Source organism: Ambystoma mexicanum, chromosome 12 (genome assembly GCF_040938575.1).
Source record: "Ambystoma mexicanum isolate Mex_15411 chromosome 12, UKY_AmexF1_1, whole genome shotgun sequence".
In the NCBI taxonomy this organism is placed as follows: domain Eukaryota; kingdom Metazoa; phylum Chordata; class Amphibia; order Caudata; family Ambystomatidae; genus Ambystoma; species Ambystoma mexicanum.
Window position 1 is genome coordinate 534,847,638 of NC_090936.1, and position 27,473 is coordinate 534,875,110.

Genomic DNA, 27,473 nt, shown 5'->3' on the forward strand with positions numbered 1-27,473 from the left:
TGGCTTACCTTTAGAGTTGATCCTAACTCTCCTTCCACAGGCTTAACAGCTTGTGACTCTACAAGTGATTATTTTAACAAACTCTCTAAATTTGTGCAAGACTGATTCCAACAAGTGCCTCAGCTCCATAGACTTTTTCACATTGGCTTTTGCTGTCCTGGCTCCCTGCAGACTCTTCTGGTCAATTGACTTTGATATTGCTGTCCCTCACAGGTGGTAACTTGTTTCAGACTGTTATTGTTGGGAAAGGCTTGTCTAGATTTCATTGGAAGATTCCAACTGTCCTCAAATATACTGAGAACCTGTTTAACCCTGTCCTTCCTTAAACCTTTGAATTCTGCATTACTGTCCTTGTGATTGAAGTCGCCTCAGGGTGTAGGAATTGTTTAAGAAGCATATCCAAAGATTATCCACCAACTTGTTCTGATTTGGATTTTAAAGTATATTTACATTGTTACATGAATTGCCTTTTTAAAAAATGCGTATTTAAACCTTTATGTTAAATAAATATTTATAACTGAAACCTCGAGTGTGTTACTTGTATTTGTGAATTTTCATTGCTACAGCTCACATTTACCCCTCTTGAGATAGGCCTGGCTGCTCAGTCTTCTTCTTCTTCTTCTTAATTATCGAAAGCGTGGGCGGACCCACACAGGCGCTTCCCCATCCTATAGGATGGTGTGCACCGTACCCACTAATTATTATTTGGCTCCATTTAAGCTCACAACTCCTCCCACCTCCCCGTCTGCCTCACAAAATCCAACATCACACTATTCCTTCTCCTGCCTCCCTTCCCATCACCTCCCAGTAAAATCCTCTCATTCAGCTCAGCCACACCCAACGCAGTCAACCGAACCCTCATCAATTTACCAAATTGCAGTAGTACAGACCTATACCAAAAGGTGGGTTACCTAATACCAAGTAGATAAGTGTTGCGTAGTCTCACAGTGTGACTGCATCAATTCTTACCTAACACGGACCCCTCTCCTGGGGATAAGGGCGTAAATGGGGGACACAGCCCCATTAACCTCCAACCGCGCAGGCTGATGTTAATGCACAAATCTTCTACCCATAAACTCACGTCTGAAACTGTGCGTTGTAAAATATCAAACCACCTTGATGTCATAGGCACAGGAACGAAAAATCGAGTGGGTGTAAATCATCAGCTGCTGTCAATTGAACTGATGTTCTGTTGAAACCGTCCCTGCTATTTAAACTGAATAACAAAGAAGAACAAGTTACTTACCTCTAGTAACGTTCTTTTCGACTGGATGTTCCTCCTAGATATTCCTCATTTTTTGATATCCTCCCTTCCAGCTTCAGCTGCTTCGGGAAAACAGATTCAGCAGAGAGCACTGTGCGTCGATGTGGTCGACTTGATCTCATTCGAGGGTTCCCATCTTGGAGTCAACATCATTGTCGGTATATATAGCACACTCAGCGCCCGTTAGCTTCAGTTCTGTTTTTACACCTTCCTCTTGCAGAAATACCCACATCATTGAGTTCCAGACAGTGCCAGACTTTGAAAGAGCGTAAAGTGTAAAGCCTGGATATTCTACAGCAGGGTAAGCTGGGAGGGGTGATGAGGAATACGTGGGAGGAACATACAGTCGAAAGAACGTCGGTTAAGTAACATGTTCTTCAAATGGATTGTGTCCTCCCACGTATTCCTCATCTTTTGATACACTCAGAAAACGGTGTTAGGTCTTAGCAGAAGCAGTACACATTTTCAGACTTAAGAATCGTCATGGATTGAATGCAGAACAGCTTTCCCAAATCCTCCTTCCTGGCTAGTGGATGAATCCAGACAGTAATGTTTAAGTAAAAGTGTGAATGGTAGACCAAGTGGCTGCTGCAAAAATGTTGTATAGGCACCCCTCTTTGCAGAGCAGAAGATGGTGTCATGCCCCTTTTGGAATGAGCGCTCGGGCCTTCTGGGGCATCTTTCCCAGCCAATCTGTAGCATTCTGTAATAGTAAGAATTATCCATCTGGACAAAGTTTGTTTTGTAACTGGAAGACCCAGTTCGTGTCCAGTGTACCCAATGAAAAGCTGGTCATGTTGACGTATTTTTGCCATTCGTGAAAAGTAAAAGCTCAAAGCCCTTCTGGGATTAAGCATATGCAGCCTTTCCTCTTTCTTATCCGGATGAGGAAGCAGATAGAATGTAGGAAGTGTGATTTTTTGTATGAAGGAAAATCTGATGATCTTTTTTGCCAAAAAAACGGTTTAACCATAATGACAACCTTGTCCTTGTACAAATAGTAAATGGAGGCTTACTAGATAAGGCCTGCAATTTACTCACCAGGCAGGCTGATGTCAACGCAACTAACAGAATGGTTTTGAAAGTTTGTAGTCTTAGTGAACATGAATGAAGTGGCTCAAAAGGGAGCACACATCATAAATTTCAAAACAAGATTAAGGTCCCAAATTGGTATTTGGAAAGGTGTAGGAGGGAACAGGTTAGCAAGCCCTCTATGAAATTAAATGATTAACAGCATCTTGAAATAGGATCTCTTCCAATTTGCACTTGAAGACTGAAAGCGCTGCCAAATAACCTTTTATTGTTCCAATCTGGAGACCCAGATTGGCTAAATTAACAAAAACAAATAGCACAATAGGTGTATTGCATTGAAAATGGTCCACATCCTTTTCCCTATACCAGCTGCAGAATTTATTCCAACGACAGCAGTATAAGAATTTAATTTCTGGCCGAAAGCAACATTTCCATTACGTCATCCGGGAGGTCCCAATCCTTATAGCTCAACCTCTCCGAAACCATGCATGAGGTTGAGTGTCTTGACCTCTGGAAGGAAAACCCCAACCCCCTCTTGCAAGAGAAGGTCCTCTCTTTGCGGAAGACACATTGGAGGGCAGATGGACATGTTCAGAAGGTCTGGGTACCACGTCCTCCTGGCCCAATACGGGGCAATTAGGATCGAGGATTTCCTATACTTTCTCAACCTCCTGATCACATGAGGAATGACGGGGACTGGAGGAAACGCATACAGTAGTGGAAACTCCCAGTCCACTACGAACACGTCCCCTAGAATTTCTCTTGGGGGAAATTCCCTATGGCAGAACAGTTCGCACTTTCGGTTGACAATAGTCTCAAACAGATCCACTTGAGGGGTTTCCCGAAGGGTGACGATCTCTTGAAGGACTTCCTGAGCTAGTTCCCACTTGTGGGAGACTGCTCTGCCTGCTCAAAGCATCTGCCGCTGTGTTGTCCTCTCCAGCTAGGTGAGCTACCGACAGGAAGAATACTTCTTGAATTGCCCAGAACCAGCAGTAGTGACCCTACACAAACTCTCCTGTTGAGGTAGTACATGGCCACTGTGTTGTCCGTCATCGGGACATTCTTTCACCATAGAGACGGCAGAAAGGCCTTCAGCGCTAGTCCGATTGCCCTCAGCGCCAAAAGGTTGATGTGTAGTTTGGACTCCGATAGAGACCAAAGACCGCTGACTGTCAGATTGTTGGCATGGGCTCCCCACCCTGTGAGTGAGGCGTCAGTTACTACTGTTATCTCTGGCCATGGTTGACAAAAAGTTTCTCCCTTCAGAATGTTGTCCTTGCAGGCCCTTCACAGGAGATCCTGAGCGACTCTGCTCGGAACCTGAAGTAGGTCTGTCATCCTGCCCAAGAATTGAGACCACTGTGTCCGAAGAGCCCATTGGAGGGATCTCATCCTCAGCCGAGCCTCTGGCACCAGGAAAATGCAACCTCAAAAAAACCAAAGGCCGGAAGACACTGGGCACTCTGGAATTTGGTGACTATCTGCAGAATGTGGTGAGCCCTCACCTTGGAGGAGAGGAGTTTCCCCAAGGATACATCCAGGACTGCTCAGATGAAGTGGAGTCTTTGAGATGGTATCATTTGAGACTTCTAGCGTGCTCAGGCCAAAGGTAAGGAGTCTCCCAACCCCCACCCCCCAAAAATGCCACATTATTTTTTAAAGGTGCTTAAAAGCACCGTAGCGCACTCGGCACGTGGTCCCTCTCCCCCCGCCCACCCGCTACCTGGTCACCCTGTGCCCGCCGCCCCTTGTCCCGATTGGTCCGTTTTTATTAAATAAAAAAATGGAAACAGAGGCTGTAGTGAGGGCCTGCTGTAGGTGCCCCCCGGCATTTACAGCGTGCCAAGGCCAAAGGTAAGGAGTCTCCCGACCCCCGCCTCCCCCAAAAATGCCACATTATTTTTTAAAGGTGCTTAAAAGCACCATAGCGCCCTCGGCGCATGGTCCTTCTCCCGCTGCCCACCCGCTTCCTGGTCTCCCTGTGCCCACCTCCCAACACGCCCACTCCACCCAGATTGGTCCACAAACCCCACATCAAGGACAACCAGGGCAGCCCTCTGCCCGGCAGCCCTGCGGCGAAGGACCCCGAGGCAAAGGACGACCCCAAGATGTGTCTGCAGGTGTCTGCAGGGGACACCAAGGAAGCCAGCAGCCAACAGACACCAACAAAAACCATGAGTCTGACATGGGTGGGGAGTAGAGCAATCACTCTACTCCAGAAAACCCCTGCCACTATCTTACTTCCCCATAACATAGAGTGCCATAATATTAGCATGCCCACACTTAGATAGAATTGTGAACATTAGCCTGCGTAGCATCTAGATGGAATTATGAATACTAGCATGTCCACACTTAGATAGAACTGTGAACATTAGCGTACGTCGCGTCTGGATGGAATTGTGAATGTTAGCATGTCCACACTTAGATAGAACTGGGAACATTAGCCTGTGTCGCATCTAGATGGAATTGTGAATGTTAGCATGTCCACACTTAGATAGAACCGTCAATACTCGCATGTCCATACTTGGATAGAATTGTGAACACTAGCCTGTGTTGCATCTAGATGGAATTGTGAATGCATGATGCACTGGCCACTAGAGTCTAAATGGAGGATAAGGGGAGCTATCAGAGAGCATGTTAGAGGCGGGGACTAGAGGAGTATGGAACCTGTATGCCAGTCAGACCCAGATCAGGACAGAGCCGCAACAGGTGAGACTACGCCTCAATTCAGGATAGAGAAGCAAACTAACCAACCCTACCAACAATTTCCCTTTCTCCATACACCTCTCAAACTCCAAACCAAAAACACAACCAAAATCTACAGCACAACAAACCGCACAAACTTCACTACATTGCAACAACAAAACAAAAACACACATAGCCTTGCACAACAGTACACGACGACTACCGGCCGCAAACACCCCAGGCCCAGCCAACGGACCCACCGGGCTGAGGCCGCCAACAGCACATCGCTGCTCTCTTGAACTTTTTACTGCTTCCTCCCACGAAATCAACCTCCCCTCCTCTTTCAGAACCGCCAGAGCGCCAAGGGACTACTACGGTGGTGATAGTGCGCGGTACAAACGTCCTTTAACATTAACTTCTTGTAAATGAGGGAGAGGCCCAGCCTTTGGAGAGAGTGGCAGGTGATGTTGAGATGTTCCAGGGCCTTTTCGAGGGAGCATGCCCTTATTAGCCAATCGTCCAGGTACGGGTAGACTTGAATCCCCCTCTCCTGAGACTCTCTGCCACCACCACCATCAGCTTGGTGAAAACCCTCGGGCGGAGGTCAGCCCGAATGGCAGAACTTAAAACAGATAAGAACCGCCACCAGCCAACCTCAGGTACGTTATGCTTCTGATGGATTGGCACATGAAAGTAAGCATCCTGAAGGTCCAATTATACCAAACAGAGTTGGAAAGCCTGAAGGATCTGAGAAGGTGTGACCATCTTGAACTTGTCCTTCCTGAGGAACTTGTTCAAGCATCTCAAGTCCAAGATGGGTCTCAATCCGCCGTCCTTCTTGGGGATCAGGAAATAAGGAGAGTCCCACCCGTTGTTCATCTCCATTACAGGTACTGGCTCTATAGCCCCTTTAATTAGCAGGCTCCAAATTTCCTGCACAAGGAACGGATCCAGAACTTTGAATGAGTGGCTCCCCAGTGGATGGTACTGAGGTCTTTTTAGAAAGGGGAGCCAGTAACCCCGGGTTACTGTTTCCAATGCCCACGCATCTGAAGTAATATCCCGCCATTCTTGCAGATGCTGTGAGAGTCTGCCTCCCACCGGGGTCTTGTGGGTTAAGGCCTCAGAGGTTTTGAGGCGGCTGAAGCAGTAGCTGATGACAAAGTAGAATCTTCTTTGGTCCCTTTGATTAGCCGGTTCTCTTGCTCTTCCAACTGAGTACAATGTAGCGACAGTGAGAGAATGGCGGGGAAAATTATTGGGAATCCTGGTGGGGATTTGTGTGTGGTATCTTGGAATGTTAACGGGATAAACAATCGGCTTAAAAAAAAGAAAATGTTTAACTACTTGGATGACAAGAGGGCCGATATTTGGTTTTTACAAGAGACGCACATAATGGGTGATGAGATCAAAGGATTAGAAAAGGAATGGGTTGGGTATGCTTTTGGATCATCTTATACATCTAGGTCTAGGGGGGTTGCACATCTTATTCGCAAAAAGCCCCCCTTGAAAGTCCTGAAGGAATGTTTGGATAAGGAAGGGAGGTTGGCTGCCTTGTTGGTGGAGACTCAGAAGGAACTCATGGTTCTGTGTAATATATATGCTTTTTCTGTGGATGATGGTTCTTCTTTTAGACACGTTTCTCAGAGGATTCAGGCTTTGAATTCTCTGAATATTCTACTTGGGGGTGATTTAATACAATTTTGGACCCCTTCATAGATAGGAGTAAATAAAGACTGGATGGGAAATTGGAATATCATTGACTTGCTCTAAATGCCCTTTTGGAAGAACACAATCTAAAGGATAATTGGAGGTTGCAATACCCTGATGTACGAGAGTATAGTTTCTTTTCTGGGACACATGGAACGTATTCCAGGCTGGATTTGCTATTCACTAGTGGGGCATTGACTGAGAATTATCTTTCGAGTAATATTAGAAATATTTTGTTGACTGATCATGCTCCGATCACATAGCATCTGAAACCCAAATTTGATTTGTGGAAGTCATTTTCCTGGAAAATGAACACTTCCATTCTGTACAATGAGGATATACTTGACAAAATTGTTTGAGGGGAGCCACTTTGTGGAAGAGAACCGCTCTGTTGAGATATGTTTACAGAATCTGTGGGAGGCGTTTAAATGCACCATGCATGGGGTTTTGCTGGGTTTGTCAAGCGGGAAGCAGAAAAAGGAGAGAACTAGATCAGATCTTGATCTGAGAATAAGAGATATTTCTCGAGATTTGATGCTTGATCAGACAAACATTGTAATATTAAAAGAACTACGAAAACTGAAAAGAGATGGATTATATTTTGTCGGTAAGGGCGGAACGTAGCCTATATTACTTGCGCTGTACCTATTTTGAAAGGGGTGAGAAATGTGATAGATGGCTAGCGTATAGATTGAGAAAAAAGAATTCTGATGCAGCGATTACTTCGATTTTGGATCCCGATGGCAAGGTTACATTTGATCCAAAACAGATTAATAGTATATTTAGGCAATATTACATGGATGGTATCGTAATGAGTCAGGCATTTCGGGTAAAGGGAGGGACTTTTTTTGTAATATTAAGATCCCAAGGATTTCTGATGCAGATGGTTTTCTCCTTGAAGTGGGACTGATGGTTGAAGATCTGAAGACTGCAATTCGAAAATTGAATACGGGTAGGTCACCGGGGCCAGATGGGCTTTCAGTCGAATTTTACAGAATATTACCTGACTCTGCTCTTGAGTTATTGAAGGATATGTTTTTGGCGTCCCGGAAGGACGCTGTGATGCTTAAGAGTACTAGTCATGCTTCAATTTCGGTATTTCTAAAACAAAAAAAAAAAAGGGAAGGTTGGCAACTTACCATCTAGCTAGCGCCCTATCAGTCTTATTAATACTGACAAAGTCTTGTCTAAAGGTTCTTGCCTTGAGAATTGAAAAGTTTCTTCCAACATTAATTCATGATAATGAATGAGGATTTCAAAACAGGCGTACATCCAGCAATATCCGCAAATTGATTCATACTATGGGTCAGGCCTTGAAATCAGATAGTGATATTGCAGTCCTTTCTCTCGATGCCGAAAAGGCGTTCAACTGAGTAAATTGGGAATATTTGTAATCTGTTTTGCACTAGATGAATATAAGTGACGACTTCGTTTCATGGATTGAGTTATTGTATGTAAATCCAACAGCAGATGTGAAAACAAACTGTTTGAAATAAGAATCCTTTAGACTAGAACAGGGGTACCAGGCAAGGATGTCCACTTTTGCCACTTTTATTAATTCTTGCAATTGAGCCGTTGGCTATCGCACTCAGAAGTGAACTGGAATTGTGTGGAGTAAGTTGTTGGGAGTTATGCAGAAGGTGTGGTTCTATGGGACGATATTTTGCTTGTCTTCGAAGATTTGAGTAGCTCACTGCCCTGTTTAATGCAAATTTTGACCAGTTTTCATGAGGCCTCCTGCTACAAAATTAACTGGATAAAATCGGAGGTCATGCCTCTTACTTACTCGTGTGATAAGTCTTTGGTCACGTCAATGGGTTTCAGGTGGTGCAAAACAAGTATGCATTACTTAGGTATCTGGTTGACACCGTTGGTTAGTGACATGGGTGATGAGAATTTGAAGGAGGTTTGTAAGGACTTCAAGATGGATTTGGATAGATGGTCATCATTGAATTTGTCACTGTGGGGTAAGGTCAATGCACTCAAGATGACTTCGGCCCGTGAAGTGAATTACATTCTTAGCATGTTGCCTCTGAGGATCCGTTCGTACTATTGGAAAGAAGTTTAACGATTAATGCAGGACTTTATTTGGGATCGCAAACCTCGTAGGCTCAGAATTTGGAAACTCCAGTTACCTGTGGATCGTGGTGGGCTGGGGGTGCCAAAATTTGGAGCCCATCAGTTGGAGTTCTCGGGCCAGTCGTTTGTTCAATTTTTGGATAATGAACCAGATGTTTGGTGCATTACAGAGGAGATTGTTTTTGGCCCGCCAAGTACGAAAGCACTATTGACTACTAAACCGAAATTGGGTGGTGGGAAGTTACCTGCCTCTGAATTTTTACAGGAAGCATGGAGACATTTATTGGAACTGTTGGGAGTTGATGCTCTGAACTCACCGCCAGCTTCTGTTTGGTTAAATCCAAAGATTAGAGATAATGGAAGAATCCTGTTCTGGCCCGAATGGTTGATAATTTGTACAAAAAAAAAACTGAGGAGTAGAAGGAACAGACGGCTGCAAGGGATTTGGCTGTCACCTTCGAGGTCTGCAGCTTCTCTAGGCTGAGAGCCATCAAAGAGCATGTTAAGGAGTCTGGATTGCATGTCTGGTGCAAAACGTGACTTCCTCTTCCACCCAAACCTGCGTATTACCGTGCTTGCCACCATGACTCTGCTGATACTATCAGCCGAGTCCAGTACTGATGGTAGAGACTCACACATAGCCTCCTTACCGTCTATTACAATATTCAGGAAACCGTCTCTCTCTTACCCTACGGGAATATGGTCAGCTGCCATAGCTAGACAGTCCCACAGGGTGAATGCAAATTTTGCCAAGGCACACGTGGAATTTGCATAGTTGAGAGCCATGCTCCTGCCAGAAAATAACTTCAAAGTCCAAGAGTCGAAACACTTACCACCCCTGTCTGGTGGGATGGTTGCATAAGCAGTTTGTTTGGAAGTAGCCGTCGCTGCCTGAACTACTAGGCTCTCTGGTGTAGGGTGCTTTGACAGATACCTAGGGTCGCTACTTGAGGGCCCGTAATTCTTGCTGAGGTTTTTATTCTCTACTGGGCTTAATTCAGGAACATCCCAATCTGCCATAACCCTTTTTTGAAGTGCGATAGGAAATGGGAGAGTGGGATCCTTCTGTGGAACTTTATCAAGAATATCTGTCAGGTCGTCCTGCTCAAATGGTGGTGCAGGTCTGCAACATCTCAGAAAATCTATAACTGGTCATAAGCTGCCTGTAAGAGGCATCTGCATGGTCTGCCAGGTCTGGCTTGCCAAACTCAAATTCCAGTTATGTATCCACAACACTAGCAAATTGGAGATTGTTATACAAATCGTTTAACATGGAGCCCTCTGAATGAGGCTTTCTGGGGCGTTAGGTGTGACAAACTCCAACCGAAGTGGTGGAGTGTTGTGGTCCAAAGGCTTGTATTCCTCATAAATGGAGGATAAAAGATTAGAAAAAATCCTTTTTTGGCAAAAGCATGTAGGATTGTTCAACTTGTTTTGAGCTTGTTGAAGGTTTAGTGGGCAAAGGCGTTGATGGCTTCGACCCAGTTGGCGCTGAAGCCTTCTACTCTAATAGCATTGACGTTATCGACCCTTGACTCGATGGAGACTTCAAATAATTCTGGTCATTTTGAGACCTCTAGGGTTCTTGAGGGGTCTCCGGGCTGCGTCCTGGGCTCGAGGGCGCGCAGGGTTTAGCCTTAGCCCTTTCCTCGTTGGCTTTCATTGCATGACAAGAGCATGGCTTATTTCTTTCTCAGGGGAGACAGGGCCTCCTTCTCGAAAATGTTTAACATTTTATGCCTGAATTCTTCTTGCTGGAGTGGAGTATTTGGTTGGGCACGTTATTCTCTCCGGAGAGGAATCTAATGAGGAATATGATGAAGACTAAGAAGGCGACCTAACCTAAAGTGCCTTTTCTTCACCTTCTTCGAAGAGGATGAGAGGAATGATGCGATCTGCTGCTGGAGCGAGAATGCTTTTTTGATCTCTTCCCTCGAGGAGAGTCACCTCTCGACTCGTCGACGATCTTTTCTTCGATGGAGGATTTAGTAGAGGGCCTACCTGCCGCTAATTTCCCGTTACGCTCTTTCAGAGCCTTATCAGTCATGGACTGATAGGACTCACATTCCGCCGTCCTATGGTCCACGCCAAGGCATCACAGATGCACAAAATGAGGATCCGTGAGGAACATCTTGGCACCGCAGTCATGGCATTTTTTGAACCCAGTCTCCAGGGTTGATGGTGTCAAAGACGTGGCCATTGTACTAGACTATCGAAGTTTTTCTTCACAGAAAACCGAAGCACGACGTATTCCTCGAAGCATTAGCTATTGCAGAAAAACTGAACTGAAGCCAACGGGCGCTGTACATGCTATAAATACCGACAATGACATCGACTCCGAGATTGGAGCCCTCGAGGGACATCGAGGGGACCGCATCGACGCACAGCGACAAAAATAAAATTCTGAAGCAGCTGAAGCTGGAAGGGAAGATATCAAAAGTTGAGTAACACGTGGGAGGACACAGTCAATTGGAAGTAGTGTGTTCTTTGTCTTCTTCTGACCCTGTCTGGGAGTCGCCCGTGTGGTTCTGGTATGCTGAGAGATGTCCAAGTCCAGAAGGAGAACCCAGTGAGCGAGGGGCTGCATCGAAGCCCCCAAGGCTGAACTTGGTCTTTGGGAGATTGCAGCAAGGCACGTTTCCAAAGTTAAAGAGACAAACAGCGGGACGCACGAGAAGCGCATTTGCGAGTCGGCTGGGAACCGGCGCAACAGAAGTAGAGTGACAGAAGGTGGTGGTGCGGCTTGTAGTGGGTGGACCATCAGGTCTGACAATGGTGCCGAGACGCCTACTGTAGCCAACAGCGGAGCCCCGCAGGCGAATGTGCTGAGAGTACAAGAGACTAGGGTGGTGGCGTGACCTGTAGTGGATGGACCGAGGGTGCGACAACTGCGCAGAGACCACCAGCAGTAATCAACTACACAGAACAAAAGTAGCATAAAAGAAGAAGCTGAAGCAGAGAAGTGCACCTGCAACCCCTGGCAACATCAGTGAAGAGTTCCCTGTTAGAAGGTAACAGGAACAAGTGCAAGTCCGGGAGGAGGCCGGGGAAGATTTGAGATCGTAAGCCATGAAGAAGCAGATGACAGTGAATCACTTTGTAGAACAATTCCCAGGGCAGTTCCACAAGTGTGGGGTTCTGGAGAGTTCAGAGGGACCCAGGGAGCATCTTCATCATCCCAGTGACGGCAGAATAAAGAGTATAAAGAAAGTCAAATGTGTGGAAACCTCCTTAAAGGAATTACAAGATTTGCTGAAAGCTATAAAGGAACGTTGGGGAACCAGCAAAGAGAAGGGAGTAATTCTCCTAGCCCAACGAGGATCCTGAAGAACTGTGTTTTGTTTGTTTGTGGGTTACAAAAAGCACAGAACTTTAATGGACCTTTTAATTTAAGAAAACTTTGCATCTTTGGGACACTTTACATCCTGGAAAAGGATGTCATTCTCCAGGGTGACTATCAGAACCTAAACTTTCTTATTGTTTATTGTAGTGACAGGGGCTAGCGTATGAGTTTTTTTTTAACTGGGACTGTGCCTTTTTGATTTGGACTTTCATGAACTTCCTGACAAGCGCAAGAGTTTCTTTAGTTTAGGAAGGGAAATACCATTAAGAGTTCTGGGGAGACAGGTTTATCTTTCTTTTGAATAAATGTTTATAGCAATCATGGCACCACTTTTTCAGTCTCTTCATTCCTTGTTGCCAGTGTTCTCTGACCAAAGAATGTATGACACGCATTCTTAGTCTAAGGAGCAAAGCTTTGAAGCAAACAAGAACATTTTCAAAAATGGGCTTATACTGTTAAGAATTTTAAATAGCTATTAAAATACAAACATTTCCTCAGAGCCTTCAGAACGGCATGCTCCATGTACAACTGGCTGTCTTTGCATTGCCAATGGATCATACACCCATGGAATTTTCAATGGGCTATGGTACCCTACATGTTCTCTGCCTGCCGTGAATGAGTAGCAAGGACGACGTAAACTTGATTGTCATAACAAGTCGTTACACTAGCTGCAGATATAATACAGCATATGTGGTGAGCCAAAAGCTCTCTGGGATAGTACAATCGTTGGCTGTAAAGTGTGATGTAGGAATTCTGGCTTTGGTTGGAGGAATTAAGAGTCCTAGCTGTCAAAGATGTGTGCATAAAAGCAAACTTGCAAAGGGCTGCAGAGGAAATGAATGTGAAAGGGGGTCTCCTAGGAACATGCACCGTCTCATCATACAGTACAAGTTAAGGGAGAAGCTCTGTGGCTTTGGAAGAGTGCACATGCTGGAAATTGAAGGATGGAGGAGTGCTAGATGTAAAGGGGATGTTGAAGGAGTACTTGTTAGGCAAGATTGTATGCAGTACCCTGGAGAAGACAACACCAACCTTGTCCTCCTGGCAATATGTAACCCAACCTGTGGTATATGTCTGTACTACACAGGCTGGTAGTGTGGCTGAGCAGCCAGGCTTATCTCAAGAGGGGTCAATGTGAGCTGTAGGGTTGCAACATAGAGTTTCACAGAGATAAGTATCCAAATAAAACGTATACTCAAGGATTCTTGATTAAACAATTATTTAACAGTCTGTTTGAATAAGCCTTCTTTAGAAGGGAGCACATATGAACACTTAAAATATACTTCAAAAATACACACTCCGTTTCTGTAAATCAGTAGATAACCATTGGGGATGGCACATAGACACTTCCTACACCCTGAAGTGACTTAAATAACTGGGACACTGTGGACATTGATAAATCACTGGTACATTTAAAGCAATACTGAGTTTGGTGTCAAAAGGAAAAGGTTAGAAGAAGAAAACATTGGTTAACAAGTTTCTCAAACTGGTAAGTACTTTTCAACCCCCAATGCAATGCAGATTAACCCTTTCCCAGCTACACAACTTAAGAATGTGCAACTGTTTGGAGCAACAGATCAAAAAAAAAGGCAGAGTTTAGAAGAGTCCATCAGAGAGCCAGGACAGCCAATGTCGATTGAGCAAAGTCAAGGGGGGGCTGAAGTTCTTCTTGTATGCAAGTAAAAAGTCTTGCAAAATGTTAGAGACTTTTTGTTGCAAAAGAAATCACCATTGGGCCACAAGCTGGGAGGCTTGTGATGTGCAAAGCTGCAAGCAACTTTGCAAGAGGTAGCAAAGGGGAGTCTCAACTGAGAACTAGTAAGTTACACAACAAGACCCATTAGTTTACAGTATCTTAAGTCTGAAGAAATTGGTTCCAGCTGGCTTCTGTTCCCGTTTTAGTATGGCAGATCCTTGTGTTCCTGGGCCTCAGTTGTGGGGACAAGAGGGAGGACGTCTGGGGACTCCTGCACTACGGTTCGAAGGTCGGCGGCAGCAATGGGCAAACTTCAGATCAGCAGCACTTCACGGTTTCAGCTTCTATCGAATAGCACCACGGTTCTCGGACACTTGGTAGACTTTCCTTGCTTCTTGGGTCCAGCACTCTGTTGAGGCGGCTCAGGCTTGGTTAGTCCTGCTTCATGGGAGTACAGAGGATCTTCCTGGAGCTCGGGTCAGACTTCAAAACAATGCACTCAATTCTGGTGTTCCTCTCACTGGCAATCGGTTACTGCAGCAGCAGTGGAAGTACAGCCAGCTTCGAGAAGATTTCCAGATGAGTTTGCCTTGGGGTCGATTGGTCCCACCAACCCAAGGGGAGAAGTCGTCCTTTGCATGGCTTCTCTAGTCATGGTAAATACGGAGCTTTAGCAGTGCAACAGGGCTTCACCTGGCAAACCAACATTCCAAAAGTTGTAGCAAGCGTCTCTTCCACGTTCTTCTTTGGATTCCTTTTTCCAGTGGTCGACTCTGCCTTCCAAGCAAAAGACATCGCCTTTTATGCAGGTTTCTCCTATTCATTCGCACCCAGCAGGGTGGCTGTCTTCCCAGGACAGACAGCCAATCATCTTTGGGTGCATTCCTGTAACCAAGGAGAGTAAGCACAGGAAGGTTCGGGATCCTCCATTGCTTCTTGCCCTGCCAGACACGCTGGAGCCAGAGGCAGGCGTCACCAGTGAATCCTGGCAAAGACAAAACGAACAAAGGGACCAAACCTGGTTTGGCGTGCAGAGTAAATCTCAAGAAGGACCTTTCGAGATCTCAAGAAGGACCTTTCGAGCAAGAAATGGCGAAAAAAGAGGGCCGGGCCTTTTTGTCAAAATCGGCACCCAAGGGTGCCTTACTGCAGCTGCGAACGCAGCCCGCTATAAAAACACACAATGGTAGTAAAAAGTAAACCATTGCCACCAGCCATTAATTGTAGAAAGGGTAACAACATATTACATGAGAAACTAGACAAAGGGGATACTAAGTAACCCCTACAGCACCCTATTGCAAGTTAAGTCAATTTCACTTCACTGCTCGTGGAAACAGTAGTTTATCCAAGAGAAGGTATTTAAACCTTTGGAACATCTAAGAAACTTCCCTGTGCCATTGCACTGACGGTGCTGTGTGCCACAATGTAAAAAGATGATGCCTATGGAGTTTAGCAGAGTCCAAAACCAAAAGAAACAAATTTCAAATCACAGAAAAATACATGAGAGTTGGAAAAAGGTCTCTCTCTCCAGGTTAAAAATGAAAAATCCTAAAGTCCAGCAAAAGCGCTGGGGGTCTCCAAGGTAGAAGGGAATTAGCACATTTCTGAGAATTCTCCCTAACAGTACTGGTAGTGAAGTTTTGAAGAGCAGGTGGAGGGATGATAAGGAACCACTGTCAGCCCACGCAGATTTAGAATCTAGACCTTTAACCCGATAAGTGCCAAGGACGGGGTATCTCATCCTTGGAATTCGCTCCAGGGTGCCAAGGACGAGATAGCAGGGATTGCTCAAAACAGTAATCCAACCACCGGGCTATGTGAGGGGGCGGTCCCCCCTCACTGCCAGGGGGCTAGATTACCTTCAGTTTCACGTGACGTGAAAGTAAGTTTCACCGCAGCCGCCATTTCGGGCTGCTGTGGTGAAAATAAAAGGCGAGTGTTCACCTTTCTCCCCCTTGATCTCCGGATGTATTTCAAGCCGGAGATCGAGGGAGGTGTCATTGGAAAGGGGAGCTTCTCCCCTTTCCAACGAGACGCTTTGTGACAGCATTGCTCGATCCGCGCCCAGCAATGCCACTGGACCACCAGGGATATGTTTATGACATGGGGGGTGGGGGGGGGGAGCCTGCTTATAGTAAGCATCCCTCTCCCCCGCTGCCCGAGAAGCATGGGGGCACATATGTGCACAACCCTGGGGGCATATGGCTGATCATCTGCCCCCAGGGAAGGGGGCAAAATTAAAAAATATATATTTAAAAAAAACAACTGGGATGGGGCGTGGGGCTGGGGATTTATTTTGCCCCCTGAAAGGGTGGTGGCTCTCCCCCTCCCACACCAGGTGGAAAGGGGGGCACCCCTTGTAGCCCTCCCTGGTGGTAGATTTATGCCCCCAGGCAGGAGTGCATGAGGTGGCCCCCATCCAATTGGGGGGTGGGGGAGGGCCACCAGGAATAAGTGTGCAGGTCCCCCAAAGGATGAGGCCTGCAGGTTAGGGCCTCCTGGGGGCAGATGGCTGATCATCTGCCCCCAGGGAAGGGGGCAAAATGAAAAAAAAAGAAAAGAAAAAAATGGCAATTTTGGGTGGAAGAGAGGGGGCCACTAGCCACCAGGGATTTATTTTACAGAGAAGGGGGGTGGCCCTCTCCCCCTCACCCAAAGGGGAAATGGGGGCACCCCTTGTAGCCCTCCCTGGGGGCACATATCTGCTCCTAGGAAGGGACATCTGACCCCAGGGAGGGCTGCATGAGATCCCCCACTGCATTTGGTGTGGGGTAGAGGGTCACCCCCCATTACAATAGAAAATTACCTGGCGGTTTAGGGTGCCCCTCAGCCCGCCCTAAAGTGTAGTGTAACATTTTCCATTTTTTTCTTTGTTTACAAAACTTGCCTTGGCACAGAGGGGCACATTGTGGCCTTTCCCACAATTTTTGGAGGCCCTCTCCCCCCCACCCCAAATGGAGGGAGCGGTTACATCACACAGCCGTTTGTAGGAGGCCCAGGGAGGCCAGCATGAGGTGCCTCCGCCACCCATTTGGGGTGAAGGGGGAGAGGGCCACCAGAAATGGTGGGACAGTAAGGTTTGGGTACCCCGGAGCCAGATTGGCACACCAATGCGCCCCTCTGTGCCAAGGGGAGATGGGTTACAAAAGGAAAAAAGTGAAAATGGTGGAACGCATTTTAGGGGGGGCTGTGGGGCACCCCAAAGCGTTGGGGAATTTTCCAATGGGATGGGGTGTTGACCCCCCCCAACCGCAACGGAGTGGGTGCCATGTCATGCAGCCCTCCCTGGGACCAGATATCTGCTCCTAGGAACGGACGCCTGAGCCCAGGGAGGAATGCAGGAAAGACCCCCCCCTTATCTGCCGCCGGGGAGAGCTACATGTGATACGCCGCCACTCCAATTGGGGTGGAGGTGCAGAGGTGCACCCCCCTTCACATTAGAAAATTCCCCAGCGGTGTAGGGGGCCCCTCAGCCCCTGCTAAAGGGCAGCTTGCCATTTTGAATTATTTTCCAGATATTACCCAGAACCCCAGACAAAGTGAACATTGTGTTTTTCCCCCCACCAAATATCACACTTTGTCGGTGATTGTGGCTAATAAAAACTGGGCAATTTGCGCAAAGCAGACCTTGTTGATTCCAAGGTGTGTCCTGTTTTGGGAAATGCATGGGGTTCCCCGTTTTCCTTGCTGGTTTCGACACTCTAGGCCCAAATCTGTAGGTTGCCCACATGAACAAAATGTGCTGTGTCCCGAAAGGCTTGGGGTTATCAGTGGGTTACCCTTTTCCTTTTGCCCCCTGTAGGTGCACCCATACATGTGAGGCACCGTTTTCATCGGGACACCTGTGAGAACGCGGGAAGGTATGACATCTGTTGTTGGCAACGTGTTTCGATGAGTGGACACACGGGAATGTCTCTGAAATTGGCTGGAAATAAAAGACAATTCTCAGACATTTGGCTCTGGCCACCCACCGAAACATCCCGCCAACACCACATGGCCTACCTTCCCGCGTCCCCACACGTGCCCCGATGAAAACGGTACTGCACATGTGTGGGTGCACCTAGCTAGGGTGCAAAAGGAAAGGGGTAACCAACTGGTAACCATTAAGCCTTTTGTCACAGCATATTTTGTTCATGTGGGCAACCTACAGATCTGGGCATAGGGTGTTGAAGCCAGCAAGGAAAACAGGGAACCCCATGCATTTCCGAAAAGAGGACACCTGTGGGAATCCACAGATGTCTGACTTGCGCAAATTGGCCCAGAATCTACTACCCAGAACCCCCGGCAAAATCCAAATTTGGGGGTAAAAAACACAATTGTCAGACATTTCACTCTTCTCACCCACCAAAACATGCCGCCAACAACAGATGTCATACCTTCCCGCATTCCGACAGGTGTCCCGACGAAAACGGTACCTCACATGTGTGGGTACACCTACCTGGGCACCAAGGGGAAAGCCTAAAAGACCTCTACCCCCAAGTCTGTTCTGACAGCTTAATTTCACACATTTTCCAGACCGGCACACCATATAGATATGGGCCTAGGGTGTCCAAGCCACCAAGGAAAACTCGGAACACCATGCATTTCTGAAAAGAGGACACCTGTGGGAACGCACAGAGGTCTGTGTATTCCCACACGTGAGGTACAGTTTTCATCGGGACACCTGTGGGAACATGTGACGGTAGGCCATGTGTTGGTGGCGGCGTGTTTCGGTGGGTGAGCCGAGTGAAATGTGCGGAAAATGTGGTTTTTTGCCAGATCATGGACTTTGCTGGGGTTTCTGGGTAATAAATTCTGGGTCGATTTGCGCAAGTCAGACCTCTGCGGATTCCCACGGGTGTCCTCTTTTCGGAAACGTGTGGGGTTCCCCGTTTTCCTTGGTGGCTTGGACACCCGAGGCCCATATCTGTATGGTGTGCCCATCTGGAAAAAGTGTGAAATTCAGCTGTCAGAACAGACGTGGGGGGAAGGTGGGGTAGGGGTCTTTTAGGCTTTCTCCTTGGCGCCCAGGTAGGTGCACCCACACATGTGAGGTACCGTTGTCATCAGGACACCTGTGGGAATGCGGGACCCTGGCCTCTCACTATCTCAAAAACCCAGGACATTTGTCCACCCTCTCCCCCACTCCCTCCCCTCTCCGTCTGTACTCACTGACCCTCCCTTCAGCCATGCCCCCTCACTCCTTCTCTTCCTTTCCTCTTTTCTCCCCTGATGAGGTCGCTAGACAAGTCCGATCAAATGAAAGCCTTGTCAAAAGAGGTTCATCCCTGTTCCTATAAAACTATCAAGGACCACATTGATACCCTCGCTCCGGCCCTTGCCGATTTCTGCAACCACTCTTTTGCCTCAGCATCCTTCCCCTCCCCTCTTAAGCACTCCCTTGTGCATCCTCTCCTCAAGATACCCACAGCTGATCCCTCTTGTCCGGCCAAATATCGCCCAATTTCCATTACCCCCTTCTTGGGCAAACTCCTTGAAAAGCTGGCCATCTCTCAGCTAATCCTTCATTCTGACTCTGTTGGCTGTCTCCATGACCATCAATCTGGCTTTAGATCCGGCAGAAGCACAGAAACTGCTCTCGAACATCCGTGAAGATCTGCTTTCCAACCTTGACTCTAGCATTCCCTCTGTCCTCACCCCACTCGATCTCTCCTCTGCCTTCGACACAGTCAACCATTCCATCATGCTCAACCGTCTCCATGATACCTGGGCATCACCGATCAGGCTCTGGCCTGGCTGACCTCTTTCCTCTCTGATCGACCCGCCCAGGTCCAACTTGGGTCCTTCCTATCATCTTTCTTCCTCTCCACCTGTGGTGTTCCCAAGGGGTCTAACCTCTCGCCGTGGATTTTCAACCAATACCTAGCAACTATCGCTGGCTGTATTGCCATTTTCTGCTCAAACTTCCAGTGCTACGCAGATGACATTCAACTCATTTTCAGGCTGCCCTCGGCCACCTCCTCCACCTCTCTCATCACTGATTGCCTAACTGCCATTCAAGATTGGTATGCCGCCAACGATCTTTGTCTGAATGCCAGCAAGACTGAGATCCTCCTCATCGGCACACCATCACCTTCCTTTCCCCTCACTCTCTGGCCGGCCTCCCTTGACCCTCCTCCTATTCCCACCTGCGAGGCCAAGAACCTTGGTGTCAACTTTGAATCCACACTCTCCTTCTCCGCCCACATCGCTGATGTATCAAAAAAGTCAAACTTCCTACTTCCTACTGCACCTCCTCAGAGGTACTCTTCCTTTCCCCTCATTGCCCCAGAAGCTCACTGTCTCCCAAGCTCTGGTTCTCTCTAAGGTGGACTATTGCAACAGCCTCTTTCTTAATCTACCTACCTCTACTTTCCGCCCTTTGCAACTTATCCAGAACAGGACAGCAAAACTTGTCCTGGGCCTCAAGCCCTGGGATCGTATCTCTCTAGCTGTCAAATCACTCCATTGGCTCCCAGTGAATGCAAGGATTAAATTTGAACCCCTCTGCATTGTCCACAAGGCTTGGGGCCTGGGTCCAACATACCTTCAGCTATTCCTCCGCAAATACCTACCATCTCGAGCACTCCACTCCTCTACCTCCAACTCCCTCAGGGTCAGTCGTTTCTCAAAGAAACGAGGTGGGGGTAGATCTCTGTCTTCGGCTGGGACCTCCCTCTGGAACAGCCTCCCTGCCACTCTAAAACTTGAGGAGACCCATCTTCGGTTCCGGAAGGACCTCAAGACCTTCCTCTGCTTCTGCCTTTGCCCCCCCCCCCTCTCCCCTGCTGATTCGACTCTCCCTCGGCACCATGCACCTGGCCACCCTCTTTCCTCCGGGCCCAGGTACCTGCTCCTCTTGCCACCCACACGCACTGCCTCCGGGCCACCCCTTGCACTGGGGTCTGTATCTGTACCCATACAGCGCCCACCCCTTTTTTTGTTCTTCCTGCACTTATCAGACCTACCCAGCCTGCTGCCTTTAACCCACCACTGCCACTTGCTGGCTGCACTCCCTGTGTTGCCTTTTATTTATTATTAATATTTATGGTTTTTTCCTCCTTGCTCCACACACTCGTTTTGTTCCCCCTTCAAAGCACTTCTCCCTTTCAGCCTCTACCATGCACTTGCGCGTTCTCAATGTCACTGGGCCTAGTAAGATCGTTGTTTTTGTTGCTCCTCTGTTCCCCTTCCCTTGCCTTGTCGTGCTCTGAAACACTTTGTGTATGAGCACGATAGAAATGAAATATCACTATCAATGAGTTGGTGGCAGCGTGTTTCGGTAGGTCAGCCGAGTGAAATGGCTTTTTTTTTTGCCATATTTTGGTCTTTGCCAGGGTTTATGGGTAATAAATTCTGGGCCGATTTGCGCAAGTAGGACCTCTGCGGATTCCCACGGGTGTCCCCTTCTCGGAAATGCATGGGGTGCCCTGTTTTCCTTGGTGGCTTGGATACCCGAGGCCCATATCCGTATGGTGTGCCCGTCTGGAAAAATCGTGAAATTCAGTTGTCGGGAAAGACTTGGGGTTAGGGGTATATTCGCCTTTCCCCTTGCCGGCCAGGTAGGTGCACCCACACATGTGAGGTACCGTTTTAATCAGAACACATGTGGGAACGTGGGAAGGTATGACATTTGTTGCGTTTGTGTGGTTTTCGTAACGTTTTGACCCATTTGCTGGTGCCCTTTGTCACACAACCCTTTCATATCCCAAATGTGCCCTACATTTAGTCGCTGCTTTAGGCACCATACACTTTTGTAACCTGCTCAAGTCATCTACCCTTGAAAAGGTCTGCCTGTGCTCTTTCAAAAAATGTATGCTTGCCGTTCCTCACCACATTGGTTTTCCTGATTTACACATGCTAAGCACGTCTGTACCGGCCGGAAGCATACAACTCCTGTGTACCATAGCTCAGTGTTTGGCTTGTGGTATGGCTTGTTTTGTGAAACACTACAAAAAATGTGTACTTTCCTAACTGCAAGAGTCGGAGGAATGTAGCGGAGCATTGTTTTTCTCAAAATTCATAGAAGCCATTGCCATACCAAGCCAACCATGTCCACCACATACCTTTTTTTTCGGTCATTTTCCCGCTTTTGCCCCAATCTATGGCATTTTCCCCAACCTAGTTGTTGCCCATCCTACGCAAATCACCCCTTCCTAAACTTGGAATTTTGTCTACTTTTCAGAAATGTATGCCTTTCTGTCCTCCAATTCGGCTTTCCTACCCTTTTCTTCCATTCCGTCCATGCATGTCCAACTGGCAAAAATGGCCAAAATCGCCTACCTCTCACAAAATGGTTGATAACCACATCAAAATAATGTTTTTTCGTTTCCACTCAATCTTTTCTTGAAAGCCAGGCAATTGGGGAATTCAGCACAGAAAAAAAACATTTGTTCCTAGCTATAACAAGGAAAAAAACACAGGCTTCTTTGTACATCATTTTATTTGCATTTTTTGAAAAAACACAAACTTTTCGCCCTTTTTGGTTATTTTCTCTCACCCCCCTACAGCAACCTAGGATACCTGGGTGACGTTACGACCGCCTACATGTGGGAAAAAAGGGGGCCAGATTTGGCAGAGATAGCTCATGTAAAAAAAAATAAGTTACACGGCCACATACCGAAATCACCAAAAAAGGCCTTGGCACTGGGGGAAATACCCATGGCACTTAAGGGGTTAATAGACACTCCTTCCATACTCCCCTTAACATGTCTCTTTGTAAACACCACTATTTCAATAGACTGCCACACAAAATATACTTCCTCACACACTGCTTCAAGGCTTAGTAAATAGAACACCTACTGCGCTGCTCCCCACCCAGTTGGTATGCAAAAGGTAGTTGATATGCAGCAGTGTTTTTATGTATGGGACATTGAAAACTAACTACAATTAGCTTGTTTTTACACTGCAGTGTTTGCTATTTTGCAGCTCTGAATAACACCCAATGTAAAGGGACTCAAATAACAGATGTATAAAAAGTAGAGTCAGCCCCTCTAGGGTTTGTTTGCCTTTCTCCACAGCCATCGGACCTCCACCTGAACATAAACTCTATAGATATGTCTAACAAACTAGTCATTTTTTTTTCAATGCGGTTTCTGGGAGGAAGTAAAAGCACAGTAACTGTCACAATGGGTAGCTTTAGTCATACTAAAATAATATTTGGAATGTAAGGTGTCTGTGTAGGTATCCAATATCTTTACTGGCCAATATAAGCATTGTGGTGATAATTTGCAGTAAGACCGTCCCAAATCGACATGGCCCCAGTTCTGGAATATTTCATTTGACAGACCAGCTAAGAACTTGCATTATGTGGTGAAGGGCCACTCCACCCATGATAAAAGAAGAGGATATGGAAGTGCTAGCTGTATGAAGGTATAGGTGTACCAGCAGTGTGAGTATCCAGGAGCACTGACCAGCAAAGGAATTAAAAGCACTGCCAATGAGAAAAGTACATCCTGATTATCGCTGGAGGGAGTGACAAAATTGGCTACTAAAATGTGCTGAAGGCACATATTGGAAAGGTAAATGTGCAGGCGTATAAGCTGTTGAGAAGCATCAAACTATGTTCTTACTTTACTCACATTTGATGTTTCACAAGTAAAATATGGCACAGTTTCACGAGAACTGGAAGAAAGAAAAGTCCATCAGTCTGTTGCAGCATTGGAACATTTTAAGACGGTTTTCTTGTCTTATAGATACCTGATCCGCACACAAAAGCATCATAGGCAGCTTCATGAGGGCACTCATCCTGGGCTAAATGTGATAAAGAACATAAAACATTTCAGTTACACAATCCCAAGGCAGAACACATCTAATTCTGAATGGCAGAACAAAAAGAACATGATGTATCTGACCGTCTACATACTTCTTTCTTAATAAATATAGGAAGAATCATCTGCACTCCTTGCCAAACTGATCGTTCTGTTAGATAGGAGGCTTTGCAACAGTGATGTCTCTGTACAAAGCTTTTGAATGCATTCATGAGACACACTTAGGAGGGGATGCCTAGTAAGAAATACCTAGCTTCAGAGAAGAAGAAAGCATAGGGATGACAGAACAAAGTATGGTAAACCAGAGTCATGATTTGAAGAATCTGAAAGCATGGTCTAAGCATTGATTTAATTCAGTCAAGGGCACTCAAGAAAAATAAATGCAGATGAGCACTTATTTTTAAACATATGATTTCCTATTATTCAAGAACAGAGTAAAAACAATACTAGTATTTTAACTCAAGTTACAAGTCCAAGATGCTATGCTGTCTACAACAAGCCATACAATCTTCAAAATTGAAGCTAAAGTTTACTTTGATAATTCATTTATTTGTTGATAGAGCAACGCTACTATTACTTTAGCCTACCACAGATCAAGTACAACATTCCTATCAAATTAAGACCATACAAAGCTAGAAATAGGCATAGAGTGAGCATGGATGAGGGAACAGAACTCAAGATCACTGTATAGCATATACTTGCATGCTTTTGATGTTAGAAATCTAGAAATGTAAACCATATACCTTTACATATTAACTTTCATATCTAAAATTCTCTTTTCTAGGTTTGCGTAAATATTCCAGATAAACATCAATCTAAGGAGCATGCATGAGAGTCTTTCCATTTCGTAGAGAGTTCCTGCATACGTGCCGGGTCCCAAAATCCAAGGTCCGTCATTTGTATTCAAACTTACATACCTCATACCTATATAAGACTGTCAGGGGGACAGTAAGTCAGTTTAATTCCATCATAACACCTACAATAATTAGTCAAAACTATGATACACTATTTTCCAGAATTAGTTGGCCCTCCTGCAGAGCCTGACCCTGTGTGTTTGGCTTGCCAGAACTCTTTCTATGTGTGAACAAGACCCTTTAACAAGCAGGTATTGTCCTAAATGGTTACAAAACAGGAAAGTTATTGTTCAGTTACCACATAAGAGGACAGTAAAGTGGCTAAACAACTTCACAAGCCATGGGATGTAAAACATGTACTCCTAGATGCAGTAGGGCTCCCCAAGTAAGTGGCTTCATCTTAGAATGGATGCTCATCAACTACCTCAAACACTGACAAAAGTAGAACCCTGGTCTGCAGGAAGCTCTGACAATCCAAATCCCCTTTCTGGCCTACTTCTGTGAACAAATACCAAACTCCGCCCTAGATCGCATGGATACTGGGTCTACTAATGAACAGCAATAACAGCGTTGGCGAAGGTGCTTTATAAATCAAAGAAATTATTTTTAAAACTTCATCGATCTCCACATAAACAAGCGGTACACTCTGGATCTTGCCAGTTGCCAAATCCCTTCATTTCCTCCTCCGGCTTCCCTGAAAGTTCAGTTACCATTAGCACTTCAGAAGGTTTGGAAGGAGGACGCAGACTCTGCGAGGACATTTTCAAGGTGTATTTATTAAATAATCTGAAGGCATTCCTATCTATATTGCTATTGGGTATTCCCTACCTATATGAATAACTAAGTTGCTCGTCAGTCTATGAATGTCCAAAAGGAATATGTCTGCTGTCCAAAAGCGAACAATAACAGACCCTACCACTAACAAACTAAAGTCAGGAGAATAACTGACTTCACCAGATGGGTTCTCCACGAACTTGTCTTCTCAGTCTTTAGGTTTCTTGTTAATATGCTATTTTCAAATAGTCTTTAGTTTATGCAACTCTCTGAGATTGTGGGTTTCACTTTTCCCTTTTGGAATGGCCTTTGACTCTTGTCAAATCCTTGGTTCAATTCTACCTTTCCTCACCTTCCCCTAGAAACTCAATGTCTCTAGAGCTCTGGTTCTCTCTAGTCTGGACTACTGCAACAGCCTCTCCCTCAATCTTCCTGCATTTTCATTTTGCCCCCTCTTCAACTAATCGAGAACAGGACTGCAAGAATGATCCTTGGCCTCAAGCACAGGGACTGCATCTCTCCAGCCCTAATTTCTCTTCACTGGCTCCCGGTGGCTGCTAGGATAAAATTCAAGACCCTCTGAATCATCCACAAGGCCTTCTGGGGCCTGGGACCTCGCTACATCCAACTCTCTCCCCCTCAATATCTCCCTTCTAAAGCCCTTTGCTCTGCTACCTCCAACTCTCTGCAACCCAGACACTTCGCAAAGCAATTGTGGTGCGGGCGGTAGATCTCTCTTCTGCAGGAGACTCCCTTTGAAATGGTTTCCCTGCCCATCTCAGGCTTGAGCCAGATCACCTTAAATTCCGGAAGCTCCTCATGACCTTCCTTTTCTCCTCCTTCTGCACTCGCTCCTTCCCTGCTAATTACCCTCATTCTGCTTCTGCGACTGGCTACCTGGTTCCTTCAGAGTACCACAGTACTCCAGGCCTCCAACCCCCCAGTCCCTGCACTTCCTGGAACTGGCCCTCTGGTGTCCCTGTTGCACCCCCCTGCCACCTTAGCACTTCCTCAAACCGGCACTTCACCCCGCCGCCCCCCATTTCTTCCCTAGCACTTCTCGTTATGCACTTGCACATCCGAATGTCACACGGCCTGGTAGGACCTTTATTGTTATTTTCTACCCTGTTCCCTTCCCTTTTTGCCTTGTGGCACTTTGAAACACTGTTGTCTAAAGGACCTTAAAAATAACCAATATATTTAATGTTTTTGGGCTTTGGATGAGCTGGTGAAGTATAGTTTACTGTACTGAAATATATTTGAGTGTACTGGATAAAAAAGAAAGGATAATCCTAGGTCAATAAATACAATGCCAGTTCAGATTCCAAGGAAACCGGAAAATAAGGCTGAGGCGGTAGACAAGATGAGGGTGCCTCCTCCTTAAGGCGACACCGTAAGAGTATCCAAAGAAAATAGAACAAGACGTTTACCCACAGTGGAAGAGGGAGGGGACGCAGAAAAAATAAGGCTGGGGAAGTTACCCCAAAGATAAAATTGAACTTATTACTATTAAACCCAAATCAAAATACCAGCAGGAGAAAAACTATGGAGGCAAAAGAGGTCCTGGAGCTCTCTTTAGAACTAATATCACCTGATGAAGATGGACTGCTACTCAACAGGGCAATGTACTCAGGCTGCTGCACCATGTCCGGTCACTTTGCTCAGTTTCTTCGCAGGAGTTCTCATTTATAGAATTTTCGGACAATCAACGTACAGACAAAGTGACAATTCACCTCGTGTTTAGATTAGCCAAACAACATATCTTGGAAGAGGCATACCATTTAAGACTCTTGGGTTTCGAGCTACAAGAGGAAAAACAACAGTACAGGAAAAGGATCATCTATTGAAGCAGGACCAATATTATGAATCAGTGGAGACTCAAGGTAAGGCCAAAGTTCAACAAGGTCTGATAAAAGACAAAAACAGCAGACACTATACAGAAATTGCCCCTTGAGGGAGATGAGGCAAACTGGAAATGGTTGGCGGGCATTTTAGCCGACAAATTACACAAGCAATAGCATCAAATAGGATCATTGGAATGGACCCTCATAAATTGGAACACCAGAGGGTCATCACATCTATTTTCTGACGATGAAAGTGACCTAGGGAAAGCAGACATTATTTGTCTTCAAGAGGTGTGGCTTGTTCAGGCCCCCTTGATAGAGGGATATTGGGTGACATTGAACCCGGCAACTAAAAAGCAGGCGGGACGTCCCAAGAGTGGGCTGTTAATGGTGGTAAAGAATAGCCTAGGTTGGTCCTTGTTGTATACCTATTCCCCCAA

General features: G+C 46.2%; 1 protein-coding gene across 4 annotated transcripts in view; it reads right to left on the reverse strand.

Annotated features, from left to right (window-relative positions):
- Positions 1-27,473, reverse strand: part of PNLDC1 (PARN like ribonuclease domain containing exonuclease 1) — a 1,498,562-nt gene that overhangs the window by 628,221 nt on the left and 842,868 nt on the right. For all 4 annotated transcript variants that reach the window (XR_011281806.1, XM_069628834.1, XM_069628833.1 and 1 more), the window contains exons 14-15: positions 23,491-23,544; positions 23,373-23,415 (exon numbers count right to left, since the gene is read on the reverse strand). Coding sequence is in view for 3 of the 4 variants with exons in the window: in XM_069628834.1 (XP_069484935.1) it covers positions 23,373-23,415; positions 23,491-23,544 (97 nt within the window). In the remaining variant the exon portion in view is untranslated. The remainder of the gene's footprint in view (positions 1-23,372; positions 23,416-23,490; positions 23,545-27,473) is intronic.